The following is a 19,250-nucleotide window of genomic DNA, read 5'->3' as shown; positions in this document are numbered from 1 at the left end:
ATGCAGTGACACTCGACGATTATATCGTCATTGATGATGGCGTTGCCACTGCTGGCGTTCTGACTGATAAGCAAATTGTCGAGGAAGTGATGCATGGCAACGAATCCGAGAACGAAGAGCCTGAAGAGGAGCAGCCACACCATGAGCCACGCAGGTCCCCTCGTACTGTGAAGGAAGTCGCGGAGGCCCTCGTCGTCCTTGAAGAATTTTGTTTTGGCACTGCAGGCAGCATGCGAGCTGCTGAGCACCTTGAAGGGCTCAGAAAAATTGTGTCCGCGCGAATTTCTGCTTGAACACAGACAAGCATCCGCGATTACTTTGTAAAGTAAAGGTATGTTGAAAAAACTCTTGCATTTATTGTGTTTATTTCGACCATTCGATAATTCGGACATTTTTTTTTGTCCCTAGAAATCCGAATTAACGAGCTTTTACTGCATTGGAAAGATATGGCAATTTCCCCAAAATGAGCCCATTTGCGGGCTGCATTTTGCGTTCACCTACCTGTTGGTTGGTCTCGAGAGCGCTCTCAACACCCCCCTCACGCAGCGTGTAGTCGTAGTGGAACGCAGACAGAAGGAGGTGAAAGAGGGCACCGGCTGCCAGCAGCTGGGCCTGCAGAGCACTTTCCACCGCCAGGGCGCCTACGCACCGCACCAGGGCCAAGCACAGCTCCGAGAGGTGCTGCACCAGACATGACATTAAATTATTTCCGGGATTTTACGAGCCAAAAGGGTGACATGATTATGAGGCGCGCAGTAGTGGGGGGGGGACTTCGGATTATTTTCAACCACCTCGGATTATTTATAGTGTACCTAAAGATATATTAAATGGGCATTTTTGCCATTTGCTTCATTTGAAATGCGATCGCAGAGGCCAGAAATTGAACCTGCAACCTCGTTCTTAGCAGTGCAATGGCACTGCCACTAAGCTATGGCAGGTCACCCAAGAGATTCATCATGACTGAAATTTGAAATCACTGAAATTATAAACTAAAAGCTAAGTGCGCTTAACCATTTGAGGCGCTATGTACACAAATGTGTACACCACATGGTTTTGCTAGTTCTATCGACTAGTGGCTAACAAAGAGCAAGATGCGTTAAGCTTTGGATGAATTGAACGTCCTGCATAATAAATTTGTCTTCATTTAACTTCTTTTTTGAGTGTACTGTTGCATGTGATCACTGTGCTGAAGGCACTGCCACGTTCGACGAGTCGTTTGACGTGTCGCTTCCCGCGAGCCACGGCAAGAGTATAATTTTTCTTTGCTCAACATGGACATAACCGAAAACAAATTCGCATCATATTTCTGGCCTGGTATTTGCTTCTATTTATGCAAAACAGAGCATGAATGACTTCAGAATAAATAGATATTTAATTACTATATAATTCGGATTCATTACTATAACATACGTTTATTAATATATTATGACATGATTTTTTGTTGCAATGGAATACTGAGTGCCTTGTGATGTTTTATAGGTTTAATGCATTTACAGCCAGTTCTTCCTAGGTGGCGCCTGAAAGGATTTCTAGTAGGGGTGTGCGAACATTCAAAATTTAGAATATTTTTCTAATAGTGTTTGCTATTCGATTCGATTCGCACTGGAATTTTACTATTCGAACTATTCGAACTTCCCAAAAACACAGTCAACGTCCGACTGAAAGTGACCCCTTCAGATTTTCAATATGCTTCGCCTCGTCACACCCCTGTATTGCGGCAAAGCTGCCTTTCAAGCTCCGATACGGTCGCCAATGTGCTAACTCAAGAAAACGCTAGTTCCAACTTGGAGATGAAAGATGTGGCAGAGGTGGGGGCTCAATTAATGCTGTTTTGGACCTGAAATTTGGGCAGGAAGTCCGAAAAATCGGAAGACGAAGCTTTCGCATGCAAAATTTCAGGTGTTCTTATATGTCGACATCTACGAGGTAGATTTGGAACTTCGGATTTCAAGAGAGCACACCCTTGTCCGCCACATCAGTTGGGCTTCCACAGAAGTTGAAAGAGAAGAATAGGCTGAGGAAATGGCATCTTTGCCTATCACGTCTAAAGTGTTGTTGGCAACACTTTGGTTGCACCAAATCATGTACATAAATAGAATTCGGCCTCTACATTGCCTCATCCTTGATAAAACAACCATGAAACACCACCCTGCCAGTGCTTCATCAACCTAGCGAAAAGCAACTTTCATGTTGCTATCATAAGAATATGCTTCGGAATCCTCTGAAACTTTTTTTTCTGCAATTTCGCTTCGAAGTATTCGAAAAACATTCTAGAAATATTCTAAAAATATTCGATTCGATTCGCACTAAAACTTCAATATTCAAATTAGCTTCGCACCCAAAATTTTGCTATTCGCACAGCTCTAGTTTTAAGTAAAGAAAAGTTTTATTTCGTCTATATATAAAATTTTCCACAAAGGTTGCTCTATAGCTACACTACAATACAGCCTTCATGGAAAAACTTAAGCTAGAATCTTGACACTGCCATAAGCTTCATTGCAGTTAGCGTTAAACTTCTCTGCACCAAATGTTCACACTGCCAGTGTGGCCACTTGTGTTAGCGTCTCGGAGACCTAACTGCTATGATGGGCAACATGCATACGGAGAAGCTTAAGCTCTTCACTAGAAAAATGGCACCTGTTCCTGTCTTGCATTGCGCTTGTTACTTACTGCCAGCGCCCCGCACATTTATATAGGACAAACTTTCGTTAATTTCAATCCTGAAATTAGCCTCTGCCAGATAATTCAAACATGGCCAGTCATCTTACATGCTCCAAACCCAAATGGTGGGAGCTGTTACATTTCCAATAGCAGCAGCATCCAACTTCGCGGTGCCTGGGAACAGTTGAATGCGTCAAATATGCGAAATGTATCGGAAAAATGACCTATTTTCCACGTGCCCCAGGAAGGTTTGAACATGGAAGCAGTAGTCAAAAATCAATTATTATAGCATTCATCTTATCATAATAAGCAGTTTTCTTCTTTTGAGAAAGATCATCCCAAAATTCCTTGGGCCGTGCAATCTGACAAAACCGAAACTGCATTCACAACGTAGTCGGAGCCAGCCTGACTGTAACATTGCCATTAATAGACGCTATGTACACAATTCTGTACACCAGTTGTTTTTGCTATTTGTATTGACTAGGGACTAAGAAAGAGCAAGATACATTGAGCTTTGGATGAATTGAACCTCCTGCATAATAAACTTGCCTTCATTTCACTTCATTTTGCAGCGTGCATATGATCACTTTGCTCACAAGTGATTCGACATGCTACTTCCCTAGACCCACGTCAAAAGTATAATTTTGCTTTGCTCAACATGAACGTAACCGAAAACGAACTTGCACTATATTTCTAGCCTGAGATTCTATTCTATTTTCAGAATGAATAGATAACAATATCTGGGGTTGAATGCCCCAAAACTACGATATGACTACCAGGGACGCCGTAGTGGAGGGCTCCGGAAATTTCTACCACGTGGGGTTCTTTCACATGCCTCTAAATCTAAGTACATGGGCTCAGAATAAATAGATATTTAATTACATAATAATTAGGAACTGATTACCATAACATGCATAAATTAACATATTACGACATTATTTTTGCTGCAATATATTATTGAGTGCCTTGAAATAACACTGCTTCGATTTGACGTACTTATAGACATTTCTTCATAGGTGGCGTCTGAAAGGGTTGAGTTATTTTTTAGCTCAGCCCACACATTTCGTGCAGGCATCCCAATCTAAGCGGGACAGCCAGACCACAATCACAACCATGAATGGCAAGTTCGTGCAGCAAAAGAACAATGACACGCCAATTTCAGTTTCATTTCAAGCCCACTTTCGGTTATTTTACTTGTTCGGCTATCGGCAACATGTCATGTCACGTGTTCTTGGCATTCCAGAGATTTGCACGCACTGCAGGACAGATAGCAAAGTGGTTAATCTGGTGTGGGCCATCGTTTCATCTCTGGTGTGGGCATGGGCGTAGGCAGGGGGGTGCAAAAGGGGCACTTGCCCCCCTCAAGCCACACCGGCACTTGCCCCCAACCCAAGCTATGCCAGCTCTCTCTCTCTCCCCCCCCCCCTTCCCCCAGCCGCGATGTAACACGGGTTTGCACCCCCCAAGGCAAAATCCTGCCGACGCCCATGGGTGTCGGCCATCGTTTCGTCTCTGAGGATACTAAATACGCGAGCAACCGTAAAGAGGACGGCACATCTTGTTTTTTGTACCAATAAAGTCCTGCCTAAGAGTGAAGATGATGGACAAAAGATAAAGTTTCATTCCCTGAAGATGCGAGTCTGCTGGCTTCATCTTATTCTTGTTGCATTATCGGAGATGCACTTTATTTTTTTTTTTTTTTGTTAAAAGATCCAGTGCATGTTCAATTTCTGTGACACGTAGTTTAGGCTCTCCAGTGTCACATCGAAGTTAATTTCTCACTTTGGACATGGGTATGTGTTCTATTTAGGGACATGTTGCAAGCAGGTCAAAACCATCAAGTACTTCCACATAAGTCAGCAGGATATCTTGTTGTTGCTCCTGCCTTTTGCTTAATTTGACCCACCAGACAATTAAGAAGATTTTATCAGTCCCTTCAGGGTCGAATTAATAGAAGTAGATTTTCAGTAAGTTTAAACCAATGTGGTCAAAGTATGAAAAAAGGAAGACCTTGACATTCTATGATGGCAAATTCATAATTCATGATGGCATAGTAACAATTCTGTGGTGGCATAATTAATGACAACAGCGATCTCAAAAAATTATCTGTCTAAACTGACAGTCTTTTACTTCAGTGTTCCTTTGAGCACTGAACAAAGCCTGGCCAAGCACGGAACCCAATACTCACATCAAAGTACAGTCCTCGGCAAAGGTCCCTGGACAGCCCCTGCATGGTCGCCAGGGCCTGCCGACAGGCTGGGAACTGTGCAGCCACGCCCAGGCAGTGTGCTGTGTGCATCATCACCTCCACCTCCAGGGCACCCTTCTGGGAGCTGTGGCTTAGCATCTCCACGCTGCACGACAGTGCACGCTCCAACAGCTGTAAGAAAAAATGTCTTCTGTGACAAATCCGAGCGCAGCATAAGTGCAACAATACAGTGCCTGATGGGGCTGCGTTAAGATATTTGCATCGTCCAAAACTTGTGCCACCCGCAACTTCTGATGCTTGTACATTGATGAAACAGGATTGTATTTGTGAGGGTGAATTCGCTGCTGGAACATTTGTGAAAAATCAGTCTTTTACATCTTCCTGATCTGCCCTCTGCCATTTTGGTAGGGGCCAGGACAAATGGTATCGCCAGAACGAAAGCCTCCGAGATCAAGAGGCGCTTCGAGACTTTTTTTGCTAGGGGAAGGGTGCATGCGCCATGGCATTATGAAAAAGGCAGACTGTTGATTGATTTTTCAGACGTGGCAAGGGCCCTGAAGATGTTGAATAATAGGAGCTATTTTCGACTAAATAACCTCGCAGTTTGAGAGAGGTGCCTATTTTTACCAAAGTTTAGGCAAAAAAAGAAACGAAAACAAAAATTTGTTGCCTCTCACGATGTTATCAGCATGAAAAAAAGCTCTCCAGGGTGATTCCACGTAAGATCGAACAATCGATGGCTGGTCGACCTCTCAAATTTATTTCAAAATTTTATATATTATTGCCTGATGAGTGGAAAGAAGAGATCTGCAATTTGTTTTGCCGCCAAAAATTTTTTCGAAGCACAGGAAATCAATAATGACGAAGAGGTGCTGTGGAGCGCTCATCCGCTCTGCTGTTTTGGCCAACTTTCGTTATGAATTGCACAATTAAAGTTAGGTAGCTGAAATTTCTTTAACTAAATATATGCATGTTTTTGCTTCTGCTCAGGTATTTTTAGTTTTGATGTGTAGCGTAGATGTTCTTATAAAAAACCTCAAAATTGGCCCAGGAAACGTTACTTTTCTTTACTTTGAAGCCCTTTATCTCGAAAAATCCTTGTAGCAGAGCGACAAAAATTGCGCATTACGTTCTTCGCATGCTTATCTACCATACTGCCGAATCTTATTATATAGCTTTTCAGTAAAGAGATATGATCGGGCTAAGTTAAAGAAAACACCGGACAATGAAAATTTCTGACGACAATTAAAAAAAAAAACATTTTTTATATTTCTTAAACTTTGTCCACTTATTCTCCTCCACATCAGCTTTCATAATCATTGAAAACATGTTGCATAATGTCGTTGCACTAACAGTTACGGCACCTCCAATGAGACCCTTAGGCAAGGATTGGCAATTCCGACTTCTTGCCCAGCAAGTGTATAAAATGCAGGCAGAATTGAATTGCTTTTTATTAAAAGGCCAGCAGGTACCGAAAAAGGTGTCGCTGGCACTGAAGACGTTAATTTTGAAATTATTTGGTCACTGCAGCGGCCACGAGCGCGGGGCTACCGAGCAGGCGCGCGTTGTAAGAGACGGCGCAGTGAGAGCCCGTTTTCGCGTCCTCAGACCGATTGAGTTCGAAAGAACAACACCTCTGGGGTGACTTGAACACACGTACACCGGTAGTCGCAGTGATCTGGTTAATGACGTCAATTTCTTTTTCAGGAGGCATAAGAATGTCATCGTTAAACTGTGCGTTCCGTGAAGATCTTTCATTGCAGTGGTAGCAAAAGCACGCGTAGCACAAGTAGTCCGTCTCACTGGCAGTCACTGCTCTTTCGGGCGTTAAACGTTTCTTCAAAGCGTATATGCCTAGGTTGGTAACTCTGCGAAATTTTGGCTTCTTTGCAATAATTAAAGGAGTACTGACACGATTTTCAGACATCGCAAAAGGGACATTTTTTGCTTCGTTGGTGTGCAGTGTCAACGCTGTCCACACACTGGAGTCGGAGAACACATATAGAATATTTTAATTTGACTTTGAAGTTTTCGTCGCTGAGCATCTGCAAGGCAGCTCCACTGCAAGGACATTATCCCGACGAGTCAAGACAGTTCCCCCGAGTATGCGAGTTCTGCGTCCTGCATGCAGCCTAAATCGTAGAAATCACTGTCAGGGTCACTGAACGACAATTCACTCATCGTTGTTTATGTGCACCACGAGCAGATGACGAATTTGCTGCTAGTATGTCGCAAGTTTCTGTATCTCCGTGACGTCACACTGCTATGAAACGGCACTGAGAAGCCACCCCCTCGATATCTAAACCGAAAGTGTCTTTTTAAGGTGGCGCTAATTAAAATATATACGATGCATTCCCAGGCACCACAATAGTCATTTTAGGTTTCTCGACACCAGTATTTTTATTTAGAGCAACAATCCGAATTTTTTTAAAATTCGTGTCAGTACTCCTTTAAGCTTCTTGTGCTTCGAAAGGTAGTCTCCACAATAGACTCATTCAGAGCTATACTTTCTCGTCATGAGACGCACAGGAGGAGTAGAGTAAGAGCAAAGCACAAGAACTATCCGCGCCGAATGAAGAGTGAACAGCGCTCTGAATGCGCGGCTAGCTCAGGCCGTCTGCTGCCGACATGTAAGATAGGCAAGCGCATCCGGTTACCGATATTGCTTTTCTTTTCTTTGACATTCCATATTTTGCTTTGCCACTGGAGTGCCACATTAATGCTTTCCACTGATCGCAACTGGCGCATCGCAGTTCTCTGGCAGCAGCGTGCGTGAAGCGAGCGCTAATAGCTCCCTTATAGAGTGTTCATCTTGCTTCCATCTCCGCCGTGTTATCAGCGACTAGCTGCGATGCGAACAGAGGGCGGATAGAATAGCGAAGCTCCAGTGCACGTGCGTTCAAGTCACCGGAGAGGCGTTGCTGTTTCGAACTCAATCGGTCTGAGGACGCGAAAACGAGCTCTCCCTGCGCCGTCTCTTACAACGAGCATCTCGGGTCTATCTCGGGTGCGTGCGCGCCTGCTCGGTAGCCCCGCGCTCGTGGCCGCTGCAGTGACCAAATAATTTCAAAATTAACGTCTTCAGTGCCGGCGACACCTTTTTCGGTACCTGCTGGCCTTTTAATAAAAAGCAATTCAATTCTGCCTGCATTTTATACACTTGCTGGGCAAGAAGTCGGAATTGCCAATCCTTGCCTAAGGGTCTCATTGGAGGTGCCGTAACTGTTAGTGCAACGACATTATGCAACATGTTTTCAATGATTATGAAAGCTGATGTGGAGGAGAATAAGTGGACAAAGTTTAAGAAATATAAAAAATGTTTTTTTTTTTAATTGTCGTCAGAAGTTTTCATTGTCCCGTGTTTTCTTTAACTTAGCCCAATCATATCTCTTTAGTGAAAAGTTATATACATATAAGATTCGGCAGTGTGGTAGATAACCATGCGAAGAACGTAATGCGCAATTTTTGTCGCTCTGCAACAAGGATTTTTCGAGATAAAGGCCTTCAAAGTAAAGAAAATAACGTTTCCTGGGCCAATTTTGAGGTTTTTTATAAAAACATCTACACTACACATTAAAACTAAAAATACCTGCGCAGAAGCGAAAGCATGCATATATTTAGTTAAAGAAATTTCAGCTACCTAACTTTAATATATTTTGTGCAATTCATAACGAAAGTTGGCCAAAACAGCAGAGCGGATGAGCGCTCCACTCCACCTTTTCGTCATTATTGATTTCCTGTGCTTCGCAAAAATTTTTGGCGGCAAAACAAATTACGGATCTCTTCTTTCCACTCATCAGGCAATAATATATAAAATTCTGAAATAAATTTGAGAGGTCGACCAGACATCGATTGTTCGATCTTACGAGGAATCACCTTCCAATTTCTTAACTGCCATGAGGAATTTCACTGTTGAAAAGAAATAGCGAAAGACGTGCATTATTTATATGTAAAAATTACGAGACCGTGCTACCTTCACTTGTACATACACACAAGATTAAAAAAAAAAAACAAATTAAACTTGCAGAACAATACCTGCACTGCATAGTACACAGACAGTGCATTGAATGCGAACCTGAAAAATGCAGGAGGCAGAATGCTATGATAAAGATGACCCCAGTTCACGCACTGAACATACAATATGGTCGGAGCTGTCATTTGTGCTACTACAGCTTGATGATTTCATAAAGAGACACTAAAGAGAAAAAGTTTCTGCTATATCGGTTAGTTATCCTTTCAGTGCTTTCAGAACGCCAAAAGTGCAAGTCTTGCCACAACAAGACACTTAATAAACCAGGAAAAACTGCAAATAGAAAATACAGGTGTTCATGCTTCCTTGAGTTACCAACACCAACTCTTTGTAACATCACAGATGTTGGCGGCGTTTGCTAGGGCCTACATAATTTTTCACTGGTAAAATTAAATTACATTGTGTTCTAAGGCAGCCAGAGACTTAACATAGCAAGTTTCAGGAAATCTGTTTGAGGCAATGTGGCCAAGTATGAAAAATACACTTTTAAATATTTGATGTCACAGTGATACTCAGATGTTGGAGGTTTCAGCACAAAATTCGAAAATAATCTTTTGACTTCATTTTCACTTCTAGTAATGAACTTCATGAAATGACAATAGAGTTCTTAAAGAATAATTTACCAGCCTAAAGATAATGACTGTTTAACTTCAGTGTCCCTTTAATGTCAAAATGTTTGACTGACCTCGGAGGGGAAACAGCGAGTACACCATCCAATAACTAACCACTAGAACAATACACTAGAACGACTGTTACAAAGACAAAAAAAAAAAGCTAGCACTGGGCTTTGTGGCAGCAGGCACAACCTGCCATACTATCACGGAGACATTCTCGGTCGTAAAATCCACAGTTACCTGCAGGCCGCCCTCTCTGCGCAGCTCCTCAACGTTGAGCGGCGAGCAGCGCAGCGTGTGCCAGGCAGTCTCGGTGGCAACGCCCAGCAAGGGCGTGGCCTTGCTCCGCAGCTGGGGGTCGTCCAACTCCGACTCCATTAACCGCAGCAGCAGCCCGTAGCCAGCGTACTTGTACGGCTCCAGCTCTGCGTGCCACAAGTCATGGCGCACTGCGACGCGAAGCCTCACCCAAGCATCAGCCATGAATAAAACATATAATATAATAACATCTGAGGTTTAACGTCCCAACATGAATAAAACAGGCAGCTCTAATGTCTGCATGCAGGTCGTTTGAGAGGAAAGAAGTAAAGGAGTCAGCTTTCATTTCAAGACAAGGCCTTCCACCCACTTTCTGAACAGGGTATGGTGTCTACCATGTCGACAATAACTTCGGACTGAATTCAATTAACCTATGTACAGTACCCGCAGATTGAAACGCGACACTTTTTTTTTAGTATAATGAGTGCTATTAGCAATTGCTCATGTTAACTGCAACATGTTGCCGCTAATCTGTCCGCTAAAGGTAATGCGGGCTCCGACGTAAGTGTTCGAGTCAAAATTGTGCCACTAAGATACGAACTGTAGAGGCTTGAAATGAAAGTACGTGCATTATTTTGCCCTAAATTTTTCGCGTTTCACAATCCGTGAGTATTGCACTTGCTGCACACTAGCAGCACTGAATAATGTTACCAAACAGGCTAATGCTAGCTTATGTTCGTTGTCTAACTGCTGACAAAGATCAGGAAGAGGAACTGTCAAATGGCACTGGAAACACCGTCAACGATAACAGTCTGCAATGTCCACATATGGCAAGGCTCTTCAATGACAGTCCGTGTACATATGACCCGTACTTTCCAAGAAGCTATCTTGCCCCATGGGAGGTCTGACCTTTAGCGTGCCGGCTGAAGAGTATGGCCTGAGTCTTCAGCAGCAACTGAAGGTTGATGGGGTCGGGCCCGTCGGAGCAGCGCTGAGTCTTGTCGGAAAGCAGCTCGTACGCCTTGTTGACCTTTTCAAACTGCTCCTGTGGGTCCCATTCAAACGAAGCATGCATCACTCAGCACTCATTACGAGGGAGCTTGCCAAAGGAAAAAAAAGCTAAGTCAGAAACAAACTCCAAACCACATCAGTGACTGAGAATATTCCCTTCAGCGGCACGTCAACTATGGAGGCGCATCACACATCGCATGTTTCTTCAAACGACATGAAATGCAGTGTGCACATTTGTAACAGCCTTCCCGAGTGGACAACTAGTGGTCATTTAAAAGTTCATTGTGCTATGTATTGCTGCAGAGGATCACTTTGCTGGAGCCACTACCATGTTCGACGACAGTTTGACGTGCCGCGTTCCAGGAGCAATGTCAAGGGTATTATTTTTCTTTGCTCGAAACTAATGCAACCAAAAAAACAAACTAGGCATGCATTTTGAGCCTAATATTTGATTCTTTTTTCTGCAAGAACTGAAGCTCACTGATTACAGAATAATTAGTATTTAATTACATGCTAATTAACATTAATTACTGAAATTTGTGCATAGCAACATATTGCCTCATTTTCTTTCTTGGGATGTGTTATAGAGCGCCTTGGAATTATGTTGCATGAATTTTACACATCTCCATCGTAATTCGTGCCCGAAGGGGATATAAGGAAACTCGAGAATATAAAGTAACTGAGAAAAGACCATAAGGTGTCTAAATATGTGCAATAACTGTCAGCTACATGAAATACGTGAAAGGGAAAGATTGTAATCCACCTGAAAAAAAAAGTGCAGCTACACAGAAAACTTTACCACATGGATGTTTAAGAAACAAACCTTCGGACTTGGAAAAAAAGGTTTGTCCTGGTTCAGGGGTCAAACCTGGGACAAACTGGTTTCTGGCACAGTTACTCCACCTCAACAATCTTTAGTGAAACCTTTTCTGCTTTGTGGATTTCACCAAAACCAGTTTGTTATGCACGAAACGCATTTCTGGCGTTTTCAAAGCAGCACCGCCAGGCGTCAAAACATCAAGTGCGTGCTGCATGTTAATGTCATGTCAATAACAGCAGCCACTGCATGCAACACAGGGTATTTGATTTAATCGATGGACACATGGAACACATTTCAGCCAAGACTGCAGAGCAATAATTTCGCGGTATGGGAGAGTTGTACATACGCCAAGTAGCAACTCGGCAAACACATGCTAAATGTGCGCATTAAATTCATGTTAAATCTACTCTACATCTAAGCATCGTTATACTCACTGAGCATGACGAAAATGAAAGGCCTCATTTCATCAAAAGAAGTCTAAATACTTAGGTCCTTCAAGAAATGTATGTGTTTAACACGTACACACTATCAGCAGGCCACATGACATGTGTCATGCAACTAGCTGTGTTGGCATTATGTACAGCACAAGTTGACTTGTCAGCACCCAATTCAATCAAAAGGGCAAGTGCTCACAAGTGTGTAATGCATTAACTTAAAACAGCAGTCGAAATGTTCAAGTTACTTGAAGAAGCAACAGTTATGTAAGGTACAATGTTGCAAAATTTCTTTTTCAGCATTTTTTTTAGATATACTCAAAATGCTCTGGACATCACAAAATACATGTTACAACAGAACTAAATAAAATTAACATAACAGAGGTGAGAGCTGGTAGTGAAAAAGCATAGTTATGATGGAAGCTCTTTATGTTTATGGTGAAACTAAGACATACGATTAGCAACCTGTGAATACAGTTAATGGCCTGACAAAGATATGATGTCACTGGCGAGCAAAATTGGGGTTGATACATAAGGCAAATTTTGTGAAGTAGTTGCAGCCATATTTACTAAAGCTTATATGCAATAAAGTGAGCAATAGTAAGCATGAAAAATCTGACGCTTACCCTTCCTTCTGGGTTCTTGTCAGGGTGATACTTTTGAGCAAGTCGAAAGTAGGCACGCCGAATAACCGAGTCATCTGACCTGCCCAACCAATGAGTGAAAGGTTTTAGAAACATGCTCCACACACAATACGTACAGGTTCTCTTCTGGAAAAGTTGATGACATTTCCCAAGATATTCTTGTTTATATGCACATAATGTTCCCTTTAAAAATACATTAATCATACAATTTAGCATCCCTTGGTTCGAATAGAAACACTGAGCAAGATGTTAGCGCAAAGTTTTTTGCATCATACTATGTACAAATGTCTTTGATGATCTTCTCTGCACTCAGTGACATCAAAACAAGTATATAAAGAACAATACTGGACAGACTATGGCAACTAGGCACGAAATGACAGACACAAACATAAAACCGACAACGATTTTTTGAGGTCTGTCAGTCACTTTGTTCAAAGTTACCATATTCAGAACACAAAACCAACTGGCCCAAGGGCAAGTTCTTCAAAGTGATAAGTGAAAGGGTCCAAGGGCAGCTGTTACTATTAGAAAAAGCTAGTGCTCAAGACTTGTTACTGCACAGCAATCTTGCGCCCCCATCAGTTAAGCGATGATATCATATATCACGTTTGTTCGTCCGAAATTAGAGTACGCATGTTCTGTCTGGGATCCCCGCCAATCTAACTCATCCAACATTCTCGAATCGATTCAAAACCACGCTGCACGTTTTATCTACTCTGAATATACCTACAATTCCAGTGTTTCCAAACTTAAGACTCGTGCTCACCTTTCTGATCTAGAATTACGACGTCGCATATCTCGACTATGCCTTTTTTACAAATTTTATCATGCTCCCATAGCCATCCTGCCAGTCGATCGCTCATCAAGCCGCACAAATCATTCAAGAGCAGTATATCCTCCGCCAGCACAAACCACCGCCCATCTTCGCTTCTTTTTTGTGACAACCGCACGGGACTGGAACCATCTACCTGCAACTACCGTGCACCACTCCGACTTTCATGAGAAAAAAAAAAGTTAGCCTCAATTAAGCTATGAGCAAACTAAAAAGTGCACCTAAAGTTACTTCCAACTGCTTGGTGAAAGAAAGGTAAAAGTAATGTCCTATTCACCACAGGCACATTGTGCACACAGCAAATTGTGCATCAAAGCAAAGAGGCACGAATCAAAACCAAGGCATATAATGTATACTACAGAAGAGTTATCACACGCGCCTTTTCACTTATCCCTGAAATACAGTGTCCACTGCTGCCACCCCGTGTTCAGCCACACCCAAACAACTTCAAACATGGAGACTGATGTACGTGAACTAAAGCTGTGCAGTCGCGAATAGTACACATTAGGGGCAACACCGAATTACTGTTTAACCCTTTCCCTACCGTAGAAAAGCTGGGATCGTCCGTGCTGAAACAACCATTCCAGTGATGTAGCTGTCAAGCTAACCTGATCTTTTTCCATGTAATTTTCCTTGGAATGAACAGATGGCATGGCAAAAAACATAAAATAACACGCTCAAAGCATAAATTTCAGTCGAAAATGGTTTTGACACTGGCGACCGGGATCCAAAAATGCCGTCTTCCTTCGAGCATGTGCATTCTGTTACGGACAGCACTCCAAAAAAGGCAAACAAAGCTTCATTTTGGAAGTTCTGGCAGACTTTCACAGTGACATATAGGTATGTGCAGCTCTCATCAGAGTCTGGAGCGCAGTTCTCCAAGGACTCGCCAGACAAGGACAGCATGTTGCCGCCTTGGTAGAGGGCACAGATGACCATAAACCGGCAACCACTAACACTAAAGCTTTTTTTTTCCCGGCGACAGTGCACCACAGCAAAGGACCCATGATGGGTGTTGTTTTTCAACTTCTCAAGACATAGGACCGCTGACAACCGTATATCTTCATAGTGCAGTGTAGTGAAGCCAATCTTCTGTCAAATTTCTTTTTTAAAAAATTTTTTTTCTGTTATGCTTATAAATAAAATGGCTTTTACAAATATTAAGGTGCAACACATAGAATTACTTGAGCAAATAAAAGAATTCAGCATTTTTTGCTCCCATTTGGCCAGAAAGCTAAGTGTGGACTCATGATTTACAAATTAAAATTTGACAAGTCAACAGGAAACGAGCAGCTTTTCCCATTGGCCATTTAGTCTCTGCTTTGCTACCAATGAAGTGTTTGTCTCTCTCTCTACACGCAATTTCTCTTAAAAGCTTGCAAGTGCTGAATGCTAACTTGTATAAGCAACAAAAAAATAAAACTGCAGTTTCAACATGGGTCTCGTGCAATCGCAAACAAGGGGCGACAATTTTGACAACCTTGCAAGAATTGACAACTCTGCAAGGAAATGTATCTATCCATTCCGTGATGAAACACTGGGCTCATTCAGAAATTTTTCCCTCATTCTTTGAGGTATGAATTAAGCTATTATTACAATGAAAGATCGAACTTCCCAATCATTTAATAAAACGCAGAAAGTGGCCACACTGGAAAGTGCTCACTTCTGCTCCTGTGTGACGCCCAGGGTTGCACAGGCTTCCTCCATGGACAGCGGCGGCGGCTTGCGATCCAGCTCCTGTCGCCATCGCTCAAGCACATCTCGCAGTAGTGCCACCTGCATTAACAAGCCACATCAATGACCTTTGTTAGCACAGCACACAAGTCTGACTTCTGGGTAAAGAAAAATGATTTCACAGCAGACCTATAAATGGTATACCCGCTTTATTTTGCACCAAAATGGTCAGTTGTTGGGCTAGTTGGCTAGCGTCTTTTCTCTCGGGTGTTCTTTCTTCCTAACCTAATCCGCGCTCCCCTATGCAAATTGATTTTGCGGCATCTGTCCACGTGCAAAAAAGAAAAACCCAGTGACCTCCTCCAAGCGAGTGATGGCAACACATAATGAGGTTATCATGTGATGCCATCATGTAATAAAATGGTGATCTGTGGCATCATCATGTCCCAGGTCATCAAAATTTTTTGTGTCATCATGACGTTATCGTGACATCACACAATGATGCCACTACATGATGTCACATGATGACATCATCATTCAACATCGTCGATTGGTTAAAGGTGGGCCGATCCCCAAGGCGAATCAACACCATGCAAGGTGTGGAAGCCTTCAGTGGATCAGTTTGCATTTCGTACGCACTTCGACACGTCAGTGGAGTGTATGCGCCGGATTGGTGCAGTCATGCGTGGCAAGTACGGGTCAACCGTGCATTGTGAGAACTCCTGAGCAGCTTGCTTTTGAAGGACGCCGACGAGAGCAGAGATGGGAGTGAGCCCTTCAGCTCCGCTGGTCGCTCACTTTCACAGAAAGGAATGGCTTTAACTTTTTGGACTTCTGGAACCAAGGTACTAGATGAACACAGAAGCTAAGCATGTCGTAAATATTCTCAGAACATGTCGAAGTAAGCAGCAGTGTGCTAAGTGGGCTGTATGGTGCATATAAATTGCACCTCTCACTAGCAATTCCTAAATTGCACTTCTCAAATACCCAAGAATGTCAGTAATATGACAATTCTCAGCAAGTGGGAAGGCAGAAAGAAGCGCAACAATGAATGACAGCTTCAAAGTTCGCACGTTAACTCCTTGGTGACACAAAATTTAGGCAAGGTATGATCGAAGAATACCTTAGCAATCTGCAAAGTCATAAATAACATCTTTCAAATGTACTAGATTGTGGTTTAAGCATAAAATTTTGAAAGGGATCCTTGCTCCTTTATTTTCTCTGTTGACAACCAGCATTTTCTTCCTAAAGAAATGCAAATCATGTTTTAAAAAAATAATCGGTTGGACTAAACTTAGGCGAGAGCTGCTCTTTAACGTAGATTTAAAAACTACTACTGCAATGTTGAAACATGACACCACGCAGTCTGCACTCCTTTTACACTGCTGTGCTAAAATTTGTCATGCACAGATTGAAGTTTAAGAACAGGAACATGGAACAGGACAAGTGCTTAACTTGCAACACTATCGCTTTTTGTCCTTTGCTGGGCTTTCAAGCACTCGTGATGAACTTAAGCAACTACCCTGCATCACCACACTAGTGAAATTCAACAGCACACACTTGGGAGCTGACCTCCCAATGATACCTGCAGGTACCCCCAATCTCATGCTTCCTTTTTTGAAGTAACACAAATGGCACTCTTGATTTCAACTCACAGGGTCCTTGATGGGCCACTCCGGGAAGCGCTGAATGTCGCACAGGTGCCGCAGGTAGTAGATGTTGCAGAAGAGCTCGTTCTGCAGCTGTGGGTAACGCACAGGCGGTATCGGGCAGTAGTCGTACTGGGCACGAGTGTTGGACTTGAGTCGCGGCGTGAAGTCCCCGATGTGGCTTGCAATCTTGCCCATCATGAAGCGCCTGCAATTAGTTCCATAGAGTTCTTTAGACAGTGTTCTAAAGGGACATCTAAGACGAACGATAACGATGATGGTACATTTGACTAGCTCCTGCCATGCTCAGACTTGGATTGCAATGACAAAGCAATTGAGATAACAGCCACAGGCACTGTGCTCCAGCTGTTCGATTGTTAATTCATTCATTCGTAATACCTCAAAGGTCTCAAGTGACAGGACATTACATGATGGGTGGACCCAAAGGAAAAAAAAAAAAGCAAGTCTGGTTAGGAGGCATTACTTGAAAGATTGTCGTTTTCAAAGGCAGTTTTGAAATCAGAAATGTCGGTGATGAGGGCAATGTTAGAAGGAAGAGTATGCTGTTATCAAATATGCACATAGAAATTTCACATTTTGCATAATCTTTGTGACCAATGTGAAGCTCTATAAACAACTGTGGACTACCATGAAACACAGCATCCAGTGGTGCTGTGCTAAAATATTTTGCAAGAATTCCTCGTGGACAGAAAATAAATTATGGCACAGTAATTGCCAAAGGGCTCTACATAACGATAAAAAGTAATGAAGAAAGCTATTTGTAATGCAAATTGTGATGTTCTACAGGCGACGCACTGCCGCTCCCGGCAAATAGGCGTGCCGCTGCTCCGGGACTCGCAAGCACCGGCTTCCGGTCACTCAGCCGCGCGGCCAGAGCGACAAGGCAGATTGGGTTACGTTTTCCCTTCACGAGGGACGCCGCGCACGGACCGCGCCTTCGCGAGCAGGCGCCGTTTTTTGGCAATAAAGCAGTTCGTACCCAGCAGCCGAGCGGTGTGGTTCTTCCCAAGGAAAACCCCCACAACCCCGCAACGTAACACTGGCGACGAGGCAGGAGTTGTGAAGCGAGCGCAGCTTCGAGGTTACGTGCCATGGCTACAGGAGGAATGTACGGCGCCATCGAGCCCTTCTCGGGAAAGTCCTGGGCGTCATGGATCCAGCGCGTCAACTTCTACTTTGTGGCGAACGACATCAGCAATGAAGAGAAGAAACGGGCCCTCCTCCTCACGCTATGCGGCGCGGACACCTTCGAGACTGCGTGTGCGCTGGTCGCGCCGAAAACCCCTGGAGAGGTCAGCTTCAGCGAGCTGGTCACACTTCTCCAGCGGCATTTCGATCCGAGACCATCGGAGCTTTACGGCCGGTACGTGTTCCAGCGACGAGACCAAAACCCCGGCGAATCGATAAGCAGCTATGTCGCAGCCCTCAAGAGTTTGACAGTGGACTGCAACTTCGGTGTGCTAGCGGCTACGCCTGCAACATCGACATCGTCGGGGGGAAGTCAAGAGCCCGTTTCACAACGGAACCCAACAATGCTGCCACAGGACATAATGCTGCGAGACAGATTCGTTTGCGGCATCCGCGACGAACTTCTCCAACAGCGCCTCTTCGCAGAAAAGGAGCTGACTTTCCAACGTGCTTTGGATATAGCCCTATCAGCGGAGAGTGCGTCAAGGCAGCAGCGGGGAATCAAAGCGGCAACGAACTCCGGAGAGATCAACAAGGCTACTCCCAACAAGCAAGAAGACAAGAAACCGCCTTCCCGACGCCGTTGCTACCGATGTGACGGCTGGCACGACCCTTCGACGTGCAAATTCAAAACAGCAGAGTGCCGTTTTTGCGCCAAAGTGGGCCATATCGGAGACGCCTGCATTGCACGCAAGAAGCAAGAAAAGGAAGCACGCACACACACCAGGCAACAAACGCACAGTGTCAACCCCCTACCGTATGACGAAACTGTAAGCAGTGATTCCACGTACGAGCTGCATGCAGTAAATGGGCGCACACACTGCCCCAAGTTCCTGGTAGACGTGGAAGTAAAGCGAAAATCCCTGCAATTTGAAGTTGACACGGGTGCCGCACGCTCCCTGATAAGCGAGGAGACCTACCACAAAGCGTGGCCAAGGAACGCCCCCCAACTTTCAAGGGAGCCACTCGACTTGCGCACTTGGTCGGGAGAAGAACTGCGTATTCTGGGAACCGCACATGTTCGGGTGAAGTTCAAGTCGGACGATTGCGTGCTACCGTTGCTGGTGATGAAAGGAGCTGGATGCAACCTCTTGGGACGGGACTGGTTCGCGCCTCTCCATATCCAGGTCCACGGAATCAACCAGGTGGAACATCCAGCAGATGAGATCAGGGAAGTCATCTCTCGACACCCAGACGTGTTCAGA

At 43.9% G+C, this 19,250-nt stretch overlaps 1 protein-coding gene across 15 annotated transcripts in view; it reads right to left on the bottom strand.

The window, feature by feature from the left end:
- LOC119395969 (dnaJ homolog subfamily C member 13) overlaps positions 1 to 19,250 on the bottom strand; it is a 221,893-nt gene that overhangs the window by 87,833 nt on the left and 114,810 nt on the right. For all 15 annotated transcript variants that reach the window (XM_049416836.1, XM_049416838.1, XM_049416840.1 and 12 more), the window contains exons 26-32: positions 16,843 to 17,044; positions 15,177 to 15,289; positions 12,664 to 12,742; positions 10,682 to 10,817; positions 9,755 to 9,939; positions 4,850 to 5,041; positions 502 to 681 (exon numbers count right to left, since the gene is read on the bottom strand). In XM_049416836.1, coding sequence (XP_049272793.1) covers positions 502 to 681; positions 4,850 to 5,041; positions 9,755 to 9,939; positions 10,682 to 10,817; positions 12,664 to 12,742; positions 15,177 to 15,289; positions 16,843 to 17,044 — 1,087 coding nt within the window. The remainder of the gene's footprint in view (positions 1 to 501; positions 682 to 4,849; positions 5,042 to 9,754; positions 9,940 to 10,681; positions 10,818 to 12,663; positions 12,743 to 15,176; positions 15,290 to 16,842; positions 17,045 to 19,250) is intronic.

This window comes from Rhipicephalus sanguineus, chromosome 6, assembly GCF_013339695.2.
Source record: "Rhipicephalus sanguineus isolate Rsan-2018 chromosome 6, BIME_Rsan_1.4, whole genome shotgun sequence".
Classification (NCBI taxonomy): domain Eukaryota; kingdom Metazoa; phylum Arthropoda; class Arachnida; order Ixodida; family Ixodidae; genus Rhipicephalus; species Rhipicephalus sanguineus.
This window is presented reverse-complemented; position numbering and strand designations above follow the sequence as displayed.